Source organism: Emiliania huxleyi (assembly GCF_000372725.1).
Source record: "Emiliania huxleyi CCMP1516 unplaced genomic scaffold EMIHUscaffold_39, whole genome shotgun sequence".
Classification (NCBI taxonomy): domain Eukaryota; phylum Haptophyta; order Isochrysidales; family Noelaerhabdaceae; genus Emiliania; species Emiliania huxleyi.
In genome coordinates this window covers 300,941-316,898 of record NW_005199045.1, presented here as the reverse complement: position 1 = coordinate 316,898, position 15,958 = coordinate 300,941, and the positions used below count along the sequence as shown (strand labels likewise).

General features: G+C 67.6%; 3 protein-coding genes across 3 annotated transcripts; 2 read left to right on the top strand and 1 right to left on the bottom strand.

Moving 5' to 3' along the window:
* Positions 1–229: 229 nt before the first annotated feature.
* On the top strand, positions 230–2,883 carry EMIHUDRAFT_464079 (hypothetical protein; the record flags this gene model as incomplete). Its single annotated transcript, XM_005771182.1, has 4 exons — positions 230–661; positions 853–1,184; positions 1,654–1,849; positions 2,827–2,883. The coding sequence occupies 4 exons, from the start codon at positions 230–232 to the stop codon at positions 2,881–2,883; spliced, it is 1,017 nt and encodes a 338-aa protein (XP_005771239.1).
* Positions 2,884–8,912: 6,029 nt separating this feature from the next.
* EMIHUDRAFT_209398 (hypothetical protein) lies at positions 8,913–10,863 on the bottom strand (the record flags this gene model as incomplete). Its single annotated transcript, XM_005771181.1, has 6 exons — positions 8,913–9,045; positions 9,096–9,175; positions 9,313–9,504; positions 9,622–9,765; positions 9,920–10,683; positions 10,773–10,863. The coding sequence occupies 6 exons, from the start codon at positions 10,861–10,863 to the stop codon at positions 8,913–8,915; spliced, it is 1,404 nt and encodes a 467-aa protein (XP_005771238.1).
* A 921-nt stretch (positions 10,864–11,784) lies between these two features.
* EMIHUDRAFT_209397 (hypothetical protein) lies at positions 11,785–15,825 on the top strand (the record flags this gene model as incomplete). Its single annotated transcript, XM_005771180.1, has 4 exons — positions 11,785–12,246; positions 12,319–12,579; positions 12,644–14,168; positions 15,662–15,825. 4 exons carry the CDS (start codon positions 11,785–11,787, stop codon positions 15,823–15,825), a joined length of 2,412 nt encoding a protein of 803 aa, XP_005771237.1.
* Positions 15,826–15,958: the final 133 nt, after the last annotated feature.

Below are 15,958 nucleotides of genomic sequence, written 5' to 3'. Positions count from 1 at the left end.
CCGGCAGGGGCCCGAGCCGGGCCCGGCCGGGCCGGCGCCCCTAGGGCGCCCCACTTTGCAAATCGACCCGTTTCCCATCCAATATCTCCCACTCGGCCGCGGAGGCCCCAACTGCGAGAGCGGGGCCCGGGGGAGGGTGTCCCTACTGGTCGTGCCCACCCCTCGCACGACCCCGGGCGACAGCGGGGGACCCCGCAGCTTCTACGACCGACAGGGGCCGCACAGCCCCATGTCCGTGCCTCGCGCACACCGCTGGGACATCGTGAAGGCACTCCCGCTTGTCCTCGCCGTCCTCGCCGGCCTCGGCCTGCTTTCGCGACACCGGCACTCTCCGCGAGCGGCCGTGGCTGATTTGGCGCCGGTGGAGGTGGTGGCCGTGGTGATAGCCTCCAACGGCTACACCGCAAACTACACCATCAACACGCTCCTCACGGCGGGCCGGTGGGAGGGTCCTATCTACGTCGTCGGAGAGCACTGCGAGCGGCGGGTCGCGCCGGGCGAAGCCGACGCCGCGGGCTGTGCGAGCGAGACGTGGCAGCGGCCAGACCTGCTGCCCGCTGGCGCGCCGTCCCGGGCGCTGGGCGCAAAGGCGATCAAGACGCGCCTCCTCGACGTGGCGGTGGGCGCGAAACGGGTCCTCTACCTCGACTCCGACATCCTCGTGCGCAGAGCCGCCAGACACAGACATACAGATAAACATGCATATTGTCCAGCTGTGTACCATCGCACCACATCAGTTGCACTTGCACAGCGTTCTGCTGTGTATTCGTGTACGCGCAGCCCCCTTTTAGCATCCAAGCGGCGGAGGCGCGTGACCGTCTTCTTTTCTCGTCTTCTTTTCTTGTCTCGCAGGTGCAACGCCCACTCGCGACGTCCGCCTTTGGCGCGCTGCTGCGGCGGCGCGACGCGTGGAGCCCGGGCTGCGAGGCGTACTTTGAGCGCGAGCGGACCTTTGTTCGGCAGCGGCGCGCGTTTGCCGCCGGCGAGCCCGCGAATAAATGCAATGGGGTGTTCGTCGTGAGCGGAATGAAACTGATGAGCAGGCACGCTCCCGCCACCGGCGTGCCGGCGGCGCGGTACGACTTGCCCTACTGGTGCTCTGGCACCTTTGTGCTCGATGTGGGGCAGTCGAGGGGGCTCCTCGACACGTGGCGCGAGGAGATCCTGTCGGGCAAGGAGCGTGTGTGCCGTGATCCCCATCACACCTCCCCACATCTCCCCAAGCATACATGCTCTCCCCGTTGATCGGTCCCGTCTCTCTCCCCCCACATGTCTCCTCATATATCATCGCCTCCCGCGCCCCCTGCACTAGGATACAACACCCAGCCCCGTGTAGAGCCCCGGCTTCATTGCCCGGGACGGCTACCCCCCCCCCCCCTGGGCCCTGGGGACTCGCTCTCATACCTCCCCTTCACCCTAGTTAACCCTGTCGCTCGACCAACACGCGCTCTACACATTATTGTTGCTGTGTTAATACTACTGTCATGATTACCATTCTCATTGTCGGGGACGAAGGTGTCGCTCGATCAGCACGCGCTGCACCGCGCCGTCGCGCGCGGGTACATCCCCCCCCCCCCTCCTGCTTATAACTAAACTATTGGCCGCCATCAGTCGTCCACAACCAAGACGTCGCCTCTCGACCACGTCTCATAGGCACGCCGTCTGCCCGCTGCCCGACGACACGCGCTACGTCAAGGACCTCGAGGGCGCGCTGCGTGGGCTGCTGCACACGCGCACCCTGCTGCACTTCCAGACCGCAAAGGCGTCCCTGCCAGACTACTGTGCGGCGCGGCGGGGAGGGTGCTCTGCGCCGGCGACGGCGACGGCGCAGCAGATTGTTCGCGTCGACGTGAGCGCGCCCCCCCCCGGGACTGGGAGGAGGCCTCCTGAGAGTGGGCGAGGATAACGCAACGCAACGCAAACGTTTCGTGATCGTGTAAGTATAAGGTAGTACGTAAACTATCTTCTCGTCCACACACACTCACACACACACTCACAAACTCACAAGGTGGTGCCTAGGCGTAGCAGGGTGGTTCTAAGTGGGGCAAGGGGGGCGACCCTCGTGTGTGAACCCCGAATGAACCGTGTACACGTAAAACTACGTTATTTATGAAAAGTCAAAACGGGCAGGTCACCTTCCTCTGTCCTCTCATCCTTCGTCGTCGTCGTGAGGTGATGGTGAGGGGTTGTGCTGCCAAAAGCTCCTCGTCGCAAACCCCGTCAGCAGTCCTCCTCCGGGAATGTACGTAAGAGCTACATACACTGAAAAAGATGGCGCGCCAACGTACTCGTCGCCCTGAATGGTTGGGCAAGTTGTGGAGGACACGATCCCGGCGTGAACACGACTAACTGGCGGATCCGCTCCTGACAGTCGCACGCGCCGCGCTGCGGCGCGTGCGACTGTCTTTGTTTGAAGTTAAAAGTCGAATCAGAGCGCCGTCGGCGTTGTCCTCCATTTTCCTCCCCTGGGCCGCCGTCCGGGACCGCTCCGGGACGCACGCCGGCGAAGCACCATCAAGCTGTTGTACGGCCCCGGCATCGCCTTCCCAGGCTTAGCTAGACTGAGAGATATTGTGCATACGGTCTGTCTCTACAATAAACTCACTGACACTCCACCTCCCAGAGCTCGTCCCGGTCCATCACGGCCATCCTCGTCCTCGGAGGGCCCCCGGCCGCCGCGGCGCGGTGCGGCGGCGTCACAAATCCGACCACAGAGCGCACCGGGACGCGGTCGGGCGATCTGAGGTCCAACTAGGCGTACGAGCGAGGGTTCTGCTCACATTGCTCCTCCCGCCTCTGACCTGACAGCCCCGGTTCCTCCCTCAGGCGGGGACGCGTCTGGCGGCGCATGACGGCGTTGCAGACGACGACAATATGCTCTAGGGTGGGGGAGAGGCTACCCGTGCGCGTGGAACAAACAAAAGTTCAACCATGTGTCAGGAGGGCACCCAGTATGGCTTCATTCACGATTCGCGCGTGGGGGTGTGTGCTTGATGCGTGGTGGACGACACATTGGGCTAAACCCCACCTGGCTTCCTCCCGCTAAAAAACTTGAGTGAGCTCTCCGTGACAAACGCGGCGGGCGCGTCTCCAGAGAGCGAGCCCAACATCAGCGCCGCGCGCTTACTGGCAGCCATCTGGGCGCTTCTCTGCGTCGCTTCTCCCGACGATGGAGGGCCTACCGGCCGGGATGGGGCACGCCCCGGCGCCTTCGCCGGCCCCCGAGGACCCTGCCGCGGAGCCTGCTGCCGCCCAGCCGCTGGCGGTGACGCGCCCCAGGAGGGCCGAAACCAAGCCGCAGGAGATGTACGTGCCGGGTGAGCCCACTCTCCCCGCCCCCCGAGCCCCCACACATCATGTAGAGACGGCTGGTAGAAGGAAGAGGTGAGGAATTTAGTTCCTGTCGAGCACTTCCCTTAAGTGACGTCGCCGCCGATTTCCCCCCGCAGACTGGAAATCGCGAAAATCGGCGGGAGCGCGGCCAGCTGCGCCGATTCCGACGGCGGTTCCGGGCTCAGTCGGGCGGGAAATATCACTGCCTCTGAGGTGGTTTCTTGTCCCGCTCTGGGCCGCCATCAAGGCGGTGGTTCGGTCGCCGACGGCGACAACTCGGCGCAAGACGATTGTGATTCAGCAGAAGCTGCCGGTCGAGAGTCTTGTGGGTTGGGCATATCCATAGCGGGATCTTGGAGCACTTGGAGTGCAGTTATCGCAAGCCTCACATGTCATCCGGATCGGTCACGATTGTTGCGAAATCGCCGGTTTTCGCTATGCAAACTAGTTACGCAACGAAGGAGACTTCTTCGCCGAGGCCCGAGCCAGCCCGAAGAGCCCGACTCACACATCGCTTAGGCGGCTCCCGTGGTGTACCTGTGTTAGTGCCAGTGCGCGCCAGTCCCGTGCCCAGTGTTGTGCGAGGGAGTTTAGTTGTAAAATTCTTTTCTCAGTTCGCACCTGTGTCGAGCCTGTCTGCTGTGAGAGAGAATCTTTAAATTCTTTTCTTCGCGATGTCCAAACCGCCGCGCCGCCGCTCGCGCCGCCTCGCCGCCGCCTCCGCCGCCGCCGCGTCCTCGCCGAACACGCCGCCGCCCGCCCGCCTCCTCGACCTCCCCACGGAGCTCCTCGTGCGCGCCCTCTCTCGCTGCGACCCCGCCGACATCGCTTGCGTCGCGGCCGTCTCGCTCCTCTTCCACGCCTCGCTTGCGGTGGAGGGCATCCGCTTGTGGGCGCAAGAGCGCGGCATCGAGCTGCCGGCGCAGCCGGAGGGCGAGGGCTGCGCCGTGCGGTGGCTGTGCTTCGCCGCATTGCTGTGCGAGTCCAACCCGCCGGCGAGGGCGGCGGCAGGCATGTGGCACAGCGTCTTCATCGACGGCGAGGGGCGGCTCTCGTCGTGCGGCTCCGCGCAGTCCTCTCTTCCAGGGCTCCTCGGTCACGGCGAGGGTGTGACGCGGCTCAACACGCCGACCCGCCTCCCTTCTTCCCCGCTGGGCGAGGAGCGCGTCGTGAGCGTGTCGGCTGGAGAGAGGCACAGCCTCGCCCTCACCCCTGACAGTGCCGTCTGGAGCTGGGGCTATGGAGCCTGGTGCGTGCTGGGTCACGGCGGCGAGCAGAACCAGCTGCTGCCCAAGAAGATCGAGGCCTTTGCGGGCCAGAGCATCGTCGCTGTGTCGGCTGGAAGCAGCCACAGCCTCGCCCTCGCCGCCGACGGCGCCGTCTGGAGCTGGGGCCGTGGACACCCTGGCGTCTTGGGCCACGGCGACGAGCAGAACCAGCCGCTGCCCAAGAAGGTCGAGTTGTTGGCTGACCAGCGTGTCATCGCTGTGTCGGCTGGAGCCGAACACAGCCTCGCCATCACCGCCGACGGAGCCGTCTGGAGCTGGGGCTTTGGAGGCTCTGGCCAGCTGGGCCACGGCAACCAGCAGCACCAGCTGCTGCCAAAGCAGGTCGAGGCCTTTGCTGGCCAGCGTGTCGTCGCTGTGTCGGCTGGAGGCGAACATAGCCTCGCCATCTCCGCCGACGGCGCCCTCTGGAGCTGGGGCTTTGGAGGCGACGGCCAGCTGGGCCACGGCGACGGGCAGGAGCAGCGGCAGCCGAAGAAGGTCGAGGCCTTGGCGGGGCAGCGCGTCGTCGCGGTGTCGGCTGGATTGGCTCACAGCCTCGCCCTCACCGCCAACGGCGCTGTCTGGAGCTGGGGCTGGGGAGGCTTTGGCAAGTTGGGCCACGGCGACCTGCAGGACCAGCTGCTGCCCAAGAAGGTCGAGGCCTTCGCTGGCCAGCGCGTCATCGCTGTGTCGGCGGGATGCGATCACAGCCTCGCCCGCACCGCCGACGGCGCTGTGTTTACCTGGGGCAAGGGCGGCGACGGCTGCCTAGGCCACGGAGAGGACCTGTCGAACCAGCTGCTGCCCAAGAAGATCGAGGCGTGGGCGCCAGGGCAGGGATGGAGTGCGGGTGGGGAGGCCCTAAAACGGTGGGAGGGGTAGGGGTGCCGCTGTAGGGGTGTGGAGGGGTCGGGAGGGCGGGAGTGTGGACCGTGACCTAAAGCCCTCCACCGATAGAGGTGTCAGGCGGCAGGGCCCAGGAGGGGTGGGGGCTTGGAGGGCTGGCCAAAAGCGAGGCGTGGGAGGGGTCCAGTGGGCTAGAGAGGGCTGGAGGGGTCGGAGGGGGCTAGAGGGGCCGGAGGGGCTGTGCGGATGGAGGGGTCTGGAGGGCTCGGGGGGCTTGGAGGGCTCGGAGGGTGTCGTCCGGCAAGAGGGTCCCTAGCGCGAGGGGTGGGGCTCGGGAGGGGTGGAGAGCTCGGAGGGCTCGGAGGGCTCGGAGGGCAGAGAGGCACGAGGGTGGCGCTGGAGGGCTCGGGAGGGCTCGGGAGGGCTCATGAGGGATGGAGTGCCCGGAGGGCTCGGAGGGGCGAGCCACCGAGCCGGGCTCGGGGGGCTCGGAGGGCTCGGAGGGGTCGGAGGGGTCGGAGGGGTCGGAGGGCTCGGGGGGCTCGGAGGGCTCGCGGAGGGGTGTGGAGGGGTCGGAGGGGTCGGAGGGGTCGGAGGGGTCGGAGGGGTCGGAGGGGTCGGAGGGGTCGGAGGGGTGTGGAGGGGTGTGGAGGGCTCGGAGGGCTCGGTTAAAGATACCCTGCAGGCATACGGAAGTGGTGCAATACACATCATGAGGCGTTTCCGTGGTGTCTGTGCGCGGACGGCCCGGGGAGCCTGCGGCGCTATTTTTAACCTGCCCCGACAGAGTCTCTCGATACGGCGCGCGGCGGCGCCGCACCCAGCAAGCTGGGGCCGCTCCTTACGGACTCGTCGCTGCGCTCCTCAAGGCAAACACGAAGCGCGTTTGGTATTCGAAATACCTGGGGTTTCTCCGCTAAAACGGAAGCGCCACAGGCTGGAGCCTCCAGACACACACACTCATATGGAGCTCCTCGCTCGCCCGCCTGGCGGCGGCAGCGGCCATGGCGACGCTGATGGCGGCGGCACTCGTGGCGGTGGCACTCGTGGCCGCGGCGGCGCCTGGGCAGCAGAGAGAGCTGTCGCTGCAGTGCTGGCGGCAGCTGGCGGCGGCGGCTGGGGGCGGCGGCTGGCGGCGACATTGCTGGCGGCAGCCATGCGGGGGCGGCGCTGCTGTGGCGGCGAGGGGGCGGCGTTGCAGCGCCCTGCCGCAGCAGGCCCGCCCGGATAGCACTGGCAGTCTGCCGGCGCGGCCGGCGCATTCGAATGCGCCCGCCGCGCCGGCAGACTGTTGGATGGCCACAGTCGCGAACGTGGGTGAAGTCGTGCGGCGCAGAGACCAGCTCATTCGCCGTCGCCGGTCCCTCGATCACGGGCGCCGTCGCCGGTTGACCCGCGTCCATGGGCGGATTCAGCAGGCCTGCAGCCCTCCAGCCCTCTAAACCCCTCCGACCCCTCTAACCCTCTCGTGGCGGGCACTCTCGGAAGCTCCGCGCCATTCTTTTTTTGCGACCCCTCCCGGAGGCCCTTCCGACCCCTCTCGAGCCCTCCCGCCACGAAGATCCTCTCTTTGTCCGACCGTCCCTCCGAGCCCACCCGGCGTTCCGAGCCCTCTTGCCTACCACCCGAGCTCGGGGGGGGATGAGCCCTCCTGGACCCCACCACCCCTCCCGCCTCGCCCAGCCCTCCTGACCCCTCTCCCCGGTGGACCGCTCCACCCTCCCAGCGCGCTAGCCCTATGGGACCCTGTGGAGCCCTCCCGACGCCGATCCGACGGGGACCCCTCCAGCCCTGTGGGCTGGCGAGCCCTCCGGTCGGAGGGGTGGAAGTGGGAGGGCTCGAGGACGGACCCCTCTCGCTCCAGGAGGGTGGAGGGGTGGAGGGTGGAGGGGTGGAGGGGTGATTGAGCCCTCTAGCTCTATCGATATAGCCCTACCCCTCCCGCCGTTTTAGGGCCTCCCCACCCGCTATGCAGGGATGAGAAGGGCGAAAGGGTGCCAGCAGGCTCTGTGTTGGTGACTCTGGGTTTTTCTTCTTTATAACGAGAGGCGACGAGTGAACTGCAGGTAGTTGGGAAGGCAGCCTCGATTGCCGTACAGACATGGGTGCGGAACCGAACGACCAAGACCACGTAGTGTCAAACCGACTCGCGTCTCGCGAGTACCATGCAACTCCAGACACAGAAACGCACACACTGTCGCTCGAGCTGCTGCGCTCGCACACTCAGGCATGCCGTACCGTACGAGCCACCTCACGACTCTGCATGGTCGAGCACATCACCCTACCCTAACTCTAGCCGCCTCCGGAGACCGCGAGCGGCCTCCTACCTCACAAGCGGAAGTTGCCACACCGCACCGGCGCTGCTATCAGACTCGGAGAGGAAGGAGAGAGAGGAAGTGTACAGGAAGTCTCCGGACGGACGAGCTCTCCTTTGGCCGAGCGGCGACGGTCACCTCCCTCCCGAGATCCACCCGAGATCCACCCGAGATCTACCGGAGATCCACCCGAGATCTACCCGAGATCCACCCGGGGCCAGCACCGACGGATGGCGGCGACGGGCCGGATGGCGGCGATGGGCCGCCACCGTCGCTGCGTCCCTCGACACCGATATGTGCGGCGGGGAGCCGCCGTCGCTGCCTCCCTCGCCGCCGGACTACAGCGGCGGGCCGCCGCCCCCCTCGCCGCAGAGCGGCGATGGCACGCGCAGCTCGTCGGCCCACAAGGCGCGCCTGGACAGTTCCGAGAAGGTTCGTCTCCGTGTGGGGAATACCTCGGCTACATCTCGCTATACCTCGGCTGCATCTCGGCTGCATCTCGGCTGCAACTCGCATCAGCTCGAGGATGCACGTCCGCGACTGTATCTCGGCAGTATCTCGGCTATATCTCGGCTATATCTCGCATCAGCTCGGGGATGCACGTCCGCGACTGTATCTCGGCAGTATCTCGGCTATATCTCGGCTATATCTCGCATCAGCTCGGGGATACACGTCCGCGAAGCCGCGATGAAGTTCTGGAGGCTGGAGTAGAAGGGCTCGCTGTTGTGCAGGTCCTTGCACGCAACCTCAAAGTCCGCGTAGCTGGAGGCGTTGCCGCGCGGGTACAGCTCCGCGCCGCACGACGGCGAGAGGGCGCCGCAGAGCGGCGCGTTCGGGTCCGCACTGGACGGGTCAAAGGCCTGGTCGACGCACTGTCCGATGGCAGGCACGAACTCGAGCAGACCCCCCCCGAGGGACTGCTCCCCCCACGACTGCAGCAGCGCGGCCTAGAAGGTTCCGAGACGGTTCCGAGAAGGCTCCGAGAAGGCTCCCCCCACGACTGCAGCAGCGCGGCCTAGAAAGTTCCGAGACGGTTCCGAGAAGGCTCCGAGAAGGCTCCCCCCACGACTGCAGCAGCGCGGCCTAGAAGGTTCCGAGACGGTTCCGAGAAGGCTCCGAGAAGGCTCCCCCACGACTGCAGCAGCGCGGCCTAGAAGGTTCCGAGACGGTTCCGAGAAGGGTCCGAGAAGGCTCCCCCCAACGGCTGCAGCAGCGCGGCCTGGCCGATCGTGTAGACGGCGCACGCAAAGCCGAGCACGGCGACGCCGTACAGGAGGACGCGCCTGTTCACAGCCGGAGGTGTGAAGAGACGCTCTTCACAGCCATGCCGTACAGGAGTCCGACGCGCCCTGCGAGCGCGGCGGAGCAGAGCGAGAGCGACGCCCTGAACTCGTCGGCCCACAGCGCCCGCACCTCGCGGCGGGGTCGGTAGTTGACGTGCATCTCGCAGGCCGCGAGGAGGAGGGCGCCTAGAAGGGTCCAGGAAGGGTCGCGGAAGGGTCCCGGAAGGGTCCCCTCCAGGCCGCGAGGAGGAGGGCGCGGAGGAGGACGTGGTACTTGAGGTAGGTGTACTCCAGCGGGTAGTCGGGCTCGCTGCTTGGGTAGAGCCCCGGCACGAGCCGGCTCTCCTTGCCGCCGTCCCCGGCAGACGCGAGGTAGCAGCAGAGGCCGATCGCAAAATCGAGGGCGAGGACCGCGTTCGAGTAGAAGCCAACCAGCGTGCGGCCGCGCCTAGAAGGCTCCTAGAAGGCTCCTAGAAAGCTCCTGGAAGGTTCCTGGAGGCGAACCAGCGTGCGGCCGCGCCTAGAAGGCTCCTAGAAGGCTCCTAGAAGGCTCCTAGAAGGTTCCTGGAGGCCAACCAGCGTGCGGCCGCGCCGCGACGCGATGGGGGACGAGGCGCGGGGCGAGTTGCTCTGCCGCTCCTCGTAGGCAGCGCGCGACTGGAGCGGCACGATCTGCTCGTACAGCAAATCGTCCAGCTCGAGGATAAACGCGACGGCGGCCTGTTCACAGCTCTCAGCTGTACTCCCTCACAGCTCGAGCTGTGAACAGGCGGCCGAGTTGAGGACGGTGTCTCGCAGGTGTCTCGGAGGTGTCTCGGAGGTGTCTCGGAGGCGTCTCGGAGGTGTCTCGGAGGTGTCTCGGAGGTGTCTAGACGGCCGCCGAGTTGAGGACGATGTCGAGGGCGTTGTCCGCTTGCGCGTTGATGAGCGAAGTTGCAATAAGGCACATCCCAGGGAGCATGCACATCCGGATGCTCCAAAAGACCTGCAGCACGATCGCGAACACCGCGCGCTCCGCCATGCCGGCGGCGGTCAGCGGGGCGGTCGGCTTGTTCCGCTGCGCGGGCGGCGGGGGAAGCAGGATGGGCTCGAGGGGGCACATCGAGAGGATGGTGCCTTGCGTCTCTTGCCGTACGAGCATGGAGAGGAGGAGGAGCGAGAAGGCGGAGCAGTAGATGTTGATGATCGGCACGCGCCCGTCCGTGGCCGCGTCGGCGTAGAAGAGCGAGTTGTCGACGAAGGGCTTGAAGGCGTTCGTGTCGTCGCGCAGCTTGAACAGCATCGAGACGTCGTACACGCCAAAGGCAAAGGTAAGCTGGATGAAGGCGAGCGCCGCAAGCAGCAGGATCTTGCCGCTCGCCGAGAGAAGGTTGACGCCACCCCCCTCCTGCACGTCTCCGAAGGCGGTATCGAGACACCAGCCGTACATGTTGAAGACGCTGGAGACGTCCGCCTCCTCGAGCAGCGAGCCGAGCACCTCGAGCAGGTCGCCCGTGTTTGCGGTCGCCGTGCTGAGAACCGAGTTCTCCTTGAGGCTGAATATGCCACTTGCCGACGGCGCCGCCGCCTCCTCCTCCATTTTGCGAACACGGGCCTGAAGCGAGGCCATCTGCGCATGAAGCAGCTCCAGCTGTGTAGCTTCGGCAGGCAGAGGAGGCCGCGGCTCGAGCTGCATCGCACCGGGCGTCAAAGCCGGCGGACTCGGCGTCGGTCGGTAGGGTCGGTACCTGCGGATAACCGAGCGTCCTCCGACGCCGCGGCGAGCCTGAGATCGGTCGCAATCTCTTCCGCCGCCGCGAGCTGCAGCACGACTGACATGCGCTGGGCCTGCAGCGAAAGCCACGACCGAGTCGACCAGCTCGCCTCGTCCTCGTGCTGCCGCTTCGAACACGGGTCTCCGAGGGTTAGCTCTGCGCTCCGGGGTTCCCCCAGCGGCGGAATTTTTCCCTCGCGCTGTGGGTCCCCCTAGCTGCGGAACGCCCCCTCTACTCGGAGCTAAAAAGAATACTCTCCGAGAGTTCGTCCGCGCTCCAGGTTTCCCCTAGCAGCGGAGCGCCCCCTCTACTCGGAGCTAGTGGACACGACACTAGCTAGTGATACGAGAATACGCACCGTCCCCACGTAATACCTTACTCGAAGATAATACGAGAATACGCAGCTGCGAGGCACCTGTCGAGTAGCTTCCGCGGCGAGCAGCTTCCGCGGCCGTGGGGCGTGGGGGGGGGGGGGGGGGGCGGGGGGGGGGGGGTCTGGGGGGGGGGAGGTCGTCCAGGGGTGGGGGAAGTTCGGGGTATGATGGGGGTGGAGGGGGCGGCTTCGGGGCAGTACCATGGGAATGGGTGGTTGTTGGGGGGGGGGTTGGACGGGGGGCTCGGGGGGGGGGGGAGGGGGGGGCCGCTGCGGGGGGGGGGGTGGGGGGGGGAGGGGCGGGGGGGGATAGGGGCTGGAGGGGGAAGGGGGGGGGCGGCGGTGGGGGGGGGGGGGGACGTCCCCAGCGGGGGCGAGTCAGTCCGAGCTGCAGAGGTGGGCGACGCCATTGTGAGCGCGGCACGGGGGCAGAGCGACCATGCATTGCTCATCCAGGGCTGTCACCTGGACCCATCAACAGGCGCCTGCGGCGCCGTGGCACGAGGTGTTGTTCACACCTGCCCAAGCATTCATGCAGCACAGTAAACTTGTGGCGCGCTTTGGCCGCCTCAGCCTGCCGATGAGCACGCGAAGTCGGCTCGCGCCCCCCCCATGCGCGCCTTCGCGCAGTGGTTCGGCGGCTCGCCAAGCGCCGAGCGCAGCAGCCGCGCTTCGCCGTCGCCTCGCCCGAGCGACGCCGATAGCCTCCTGTCTCCGCTCTCCGCCTGCGCCATCGACCAACGTTTGGACACAGAGAACAGCTGGAGGAAGGGCGAGCTCGTCTACCACGTCGCGGCCACCCTGACGCTGCCGAGTGGAGAGCGCATCGTGCACGGCGAGCAGGGCAGGGTGGAAGGAATCACTCCCGTGCTCGGCGAGAACTCCGTCCAGGTCCGCTTCTCGCGCGATGCCATCTCGCTCCCTCCAGCGAGGGCCGCGGTGGAGCTGTCGCGCGAGCCGCCGCCGCCCCTAGCGGGCGGCTATCGGCCCGGCGACGAGCTGTACTACACCCACGTCGGCCTCGTCACCACCGAGGGCGGCCGGTTCCGGCTCGAGCACGCCTCGCGCGGAGAGGTGGTCGGACACCGGGACCGGGGTATATGCTCTGATGCGTCTATTGGACGAGTGGCGCACTACTGCTACTAGGTGATCGGGCCGGCAACGGCGCCGTCGCACGTTGGAAAGGGCGTCAAGATGCGCTTCCCCGCGGCGGCGTGGCGCGGGAGCGAGACGGAGCTCAGCCAGCGCCGGGACGTCCTCGATGGAAGCCACGTCCTCCCGGCGCTGGTCGACAAGTCGGGGGGAGGCGGAGCCGCAGGCCCGCCCGGGCTGGCCGACCTCTACTTGACGTCGGTGTCTCGAGAGCCGCCTCCGCCGCTGGTCGGGGGCTACGTCCTCGGCGAGCAGGTCTTCACACACCGCTCACCCACGCGCACTTAGAAGTTTACCTTACCTAACATTTCCCTAGCAGGTCTTTTTCGTCGGCGCGTCCGAGATGGCGGGCCATGGCTCGCTCACGGCGGACTGCAGCCTCTCGCACGGCCAGCTGGGGGAGGTCGTCGGACCCGCCTCCTCGCTCAAGCGTGCGACCGACAGCGTCGCGATGCTCTTCCCCGGCAACGCGCGCTTCGTCAACTGCCGCCTCTCCAGCCTGTCGCGGTCGGCGCCTCCTCCGCTGCCGGGAGGGCACACCGTCGGCGACTCGCTCTACTTTCTCGGCGCCGACAAGGCGTTTGACAGCGGCAACAAGCTGACGCACGGCGCGCTGGGCACGGTGATGGGGCCGGCCCCGGTAGGCAGGGCCGACTCTCTCTCCATGCTCTTCCCGGGCAACACGAAGAACGTGACCTGCACGATCGCCAACCTCTCGCACGCGCCTTGCCGGTCGATCGAGGGCACCTCCTCCGGCGATCTCTTGTCCATGGTGATACTGGCGATGGATTTGGGCGAGTACCGGCGCGCGCTCGACATGGTCGACGAGGTCGTGTCGCGGAGCGACGACCCCCCCGCGATGGTGCTCTTGCTCCGCACCCAGGCGTGCTCCCACCTGGACATGCCCGAGCGGACGGCGCGCGAGGCGACTGCGTGCCTCACGCACACCGACCTCGACGAGGAGGAGTTCAACAGCCCCTTTTCGGCGGCAGAGTTCAGGGTCCAGTGCCGCAGCCTTCGCGCCGGCGCGCTCGCGGAGCTCGGCCAGTGGCGGCGCGCGCTCGACGACCTCGCCCATATTCCCGCCGCTAGCCGCGACGCGAGCACGCTGCTGGTCGAGCCGCTCGCCTACCTCAAGAAGAGCCAAGAGGCATACCTGCTCCTGCTCAGCTGCTTTGTCAAGACGACCGAGACCCCGTCCGAAGACATCCAGGCGGTGCAAGCGTGCGCCGCAATGCTCGCCTCCGCGCTGGCCGACATCTCTGAGGCGATTGGCGACACGCTGCTCGAGCGGACCCCAAACGGCGGCACCGCTCCAATGCTCGACATCTGCGCCATCCAAGAGGTCGCCCTCGCTCAGGGAGTCGACACGCTGGACGCGGCGGTCGAAGGCTGCCCGGAGAGCCAGCCGATGGCGCGCGCGCACCTGCTGCACTGCCGCGGCCACGCACAGACGCTGCTCGGCGGCGTCTGGGCGGTGGAGGGCGACGACGACTACGCGGTCGAGTGGTTCGAGGCTGCGCTGGGAGACTTCTCCGCCGTGCTCGAGATGCCTCCGAGCGCCGTGTCGAAGCCGTGCCGCGCGTCTCCTCTCCTCGGTTCGATCGTGTGCCAGCTGGCGCTGCGAGACCGCGCTTCGGCACGCGAGGCGCTGCGGCAGCTGCGCGCCCTTGGACTGCTCGAGGCCTCCACCCGCGGCTCGGGATACGCCTACCTGACGGCCAACGTGAGGCAGTTCTTGGCGGAGGAGGAGCACGCGGCGGAGAAGAAGGCGGCGGCGAACGCGGCGCAGCTGATTCGGGAGGAGGAGCGGGCCAAGGGGGGGAGGAGGGCGGCAGCGGAAGGTCCAAAGTCAAAGAAGAAGGGCAAGGCGGGCAAGAAGGCGGCAAAGAAGGGCGGCGGCGCGGCGAGGGGAGCGCCATCCAGGCCCCCCGCGGGCGCTGGGGCGGGGCCGGCGCCGCCGCAGGGAGGGGGTGGGGGCGATGACTCGAGCGAGAGCGAGGACGACGAGGCGTGCGGGGCAGCGGAGGCGAGGAGGAGGAGCCTTCCCTGAACCGTCTCGGAACCTTCCTGCAGGCGTGCGAGCAGCGGCTCGCCGAGGCGAGGAGATGCCAGGCGGCCCAGGACGCCGCCAAGGCGGAGGCCGCGAAGGAGGCCGAGGAGAGGGAGGCGCGCGAGCGCGCGGCGGAGCAGGCGGCCCGCGCCCTGGCGGCGGCGGACGCCAAGGCGCTCGAGGAGGCGAAGAAGCGGTCGCAGCAGGCATATCTCGGCTATCTCTCGGCTGTCTCTCGGCTGTCTCTCGGCTGTCTCTCGGCTGTCTCTCGGCTGTATCTCGGCTGTATCTCGGCTGTATCTCGGCTGTATCTCCCCCAGGCCGCCCCGCGGGCCGAGTCCTCCGCGGCCAGCTCGAGGCGGCGGAGGGAGGCTGCGGTTGCCGAGGCCGAAGCGCAGGCGACAGCTGGGGAGGAGAGGCGGCGTCGATTCGAGGCGGAGCGGGCGCAGGCAAGCTCGAGCACACTCGCCGAGAGCGCGAGGACGGAGGCAGCGGAGGGGGGCGCGAGGGCCGCCGTTTCGACCCGCGCGAGGCGGGCTGCCTTCGACGCCGGCCTCTCGCCGGGCGCCGCCCGCTTAGCGGTGGACGCGGCGGCCAGGGCGATCGGTGCGGATGGTGAGGGCGACCCCCAGGCGGCGGCGAGAGCGGGCGCCGCTGCTGGCAAGGCGGCACAGGCGGCGCTTGACGCCGGTCTCTCGCCGGCAGCCGCAGCGCTGGCGGCGATGGCAGCGGCAAACGCCGCGGCAAGTGAGTCAGCCGCGACGCCGCCAACGCAACCGTCGCCACCACCGCAGCCGGCGCCACCGCCCAAGCCACCACCACCGCAGCCGCAGCCGCAGCCGCCGCCACCAAAGCCACCGCAGCCGCAGCCGCCGCCACCAAAGCCAACGCCGCCACAGCCGCAGCCACGGCAACCACCGCAGCCGCAGCCGCCGCCACCAAAGCCACCGCCGCCACAGCCGCAGCCACGGCAACCACCGCAGCCGCAGCCGACGCCGACGCCAGAGCCGGCGCTGCCGCCTGCGCCGCGAGTGCAGTCCGACTCATTGCGATCCGACTCATTGCAATCCGACTCTGTGCAGTCCAACTCAGTGCAGTCCGCCTCATTGCAATCCGACTCCCACTCGAGAGACGTGTCGCCCTCCTTTGGCCTCAAGGCCCTCCTCGGGGTTCCTACGGCCAGCCGCACTGCATTGCGACCTCAAGCCGCCGCCCCTCCTGCCACTCAACCACAGGCCGCTCCAAGCGCCGCTCGGCCGCGTGGGGGCGTGCTCGCCCAGCTAGCCGAGCTGGAGTCGTGTCTCGGCCTCGACGGCGAGGGCCGCCCCCCGCTGCAGCGCCTGGATGAGCTGGAGGCCGTCATTGGGATCACCCCCAGCGCTATTGGGATGGTGCCGCGCCTCCAGGCGCTCAGCGTTTGGGCAAAGTCAGCGGGAATCCTGACGTAAGTGCGCGTGGGACATAATGGTGTGTGTCACGCTGCACCGTCAGTGCGATGAGAGTCAGTAGTTCAGTAGTTTCCATGCACCGAAGCGGGCCACACATCTCCACACATGAGATTTGGCTGCACTGCCGATGGCG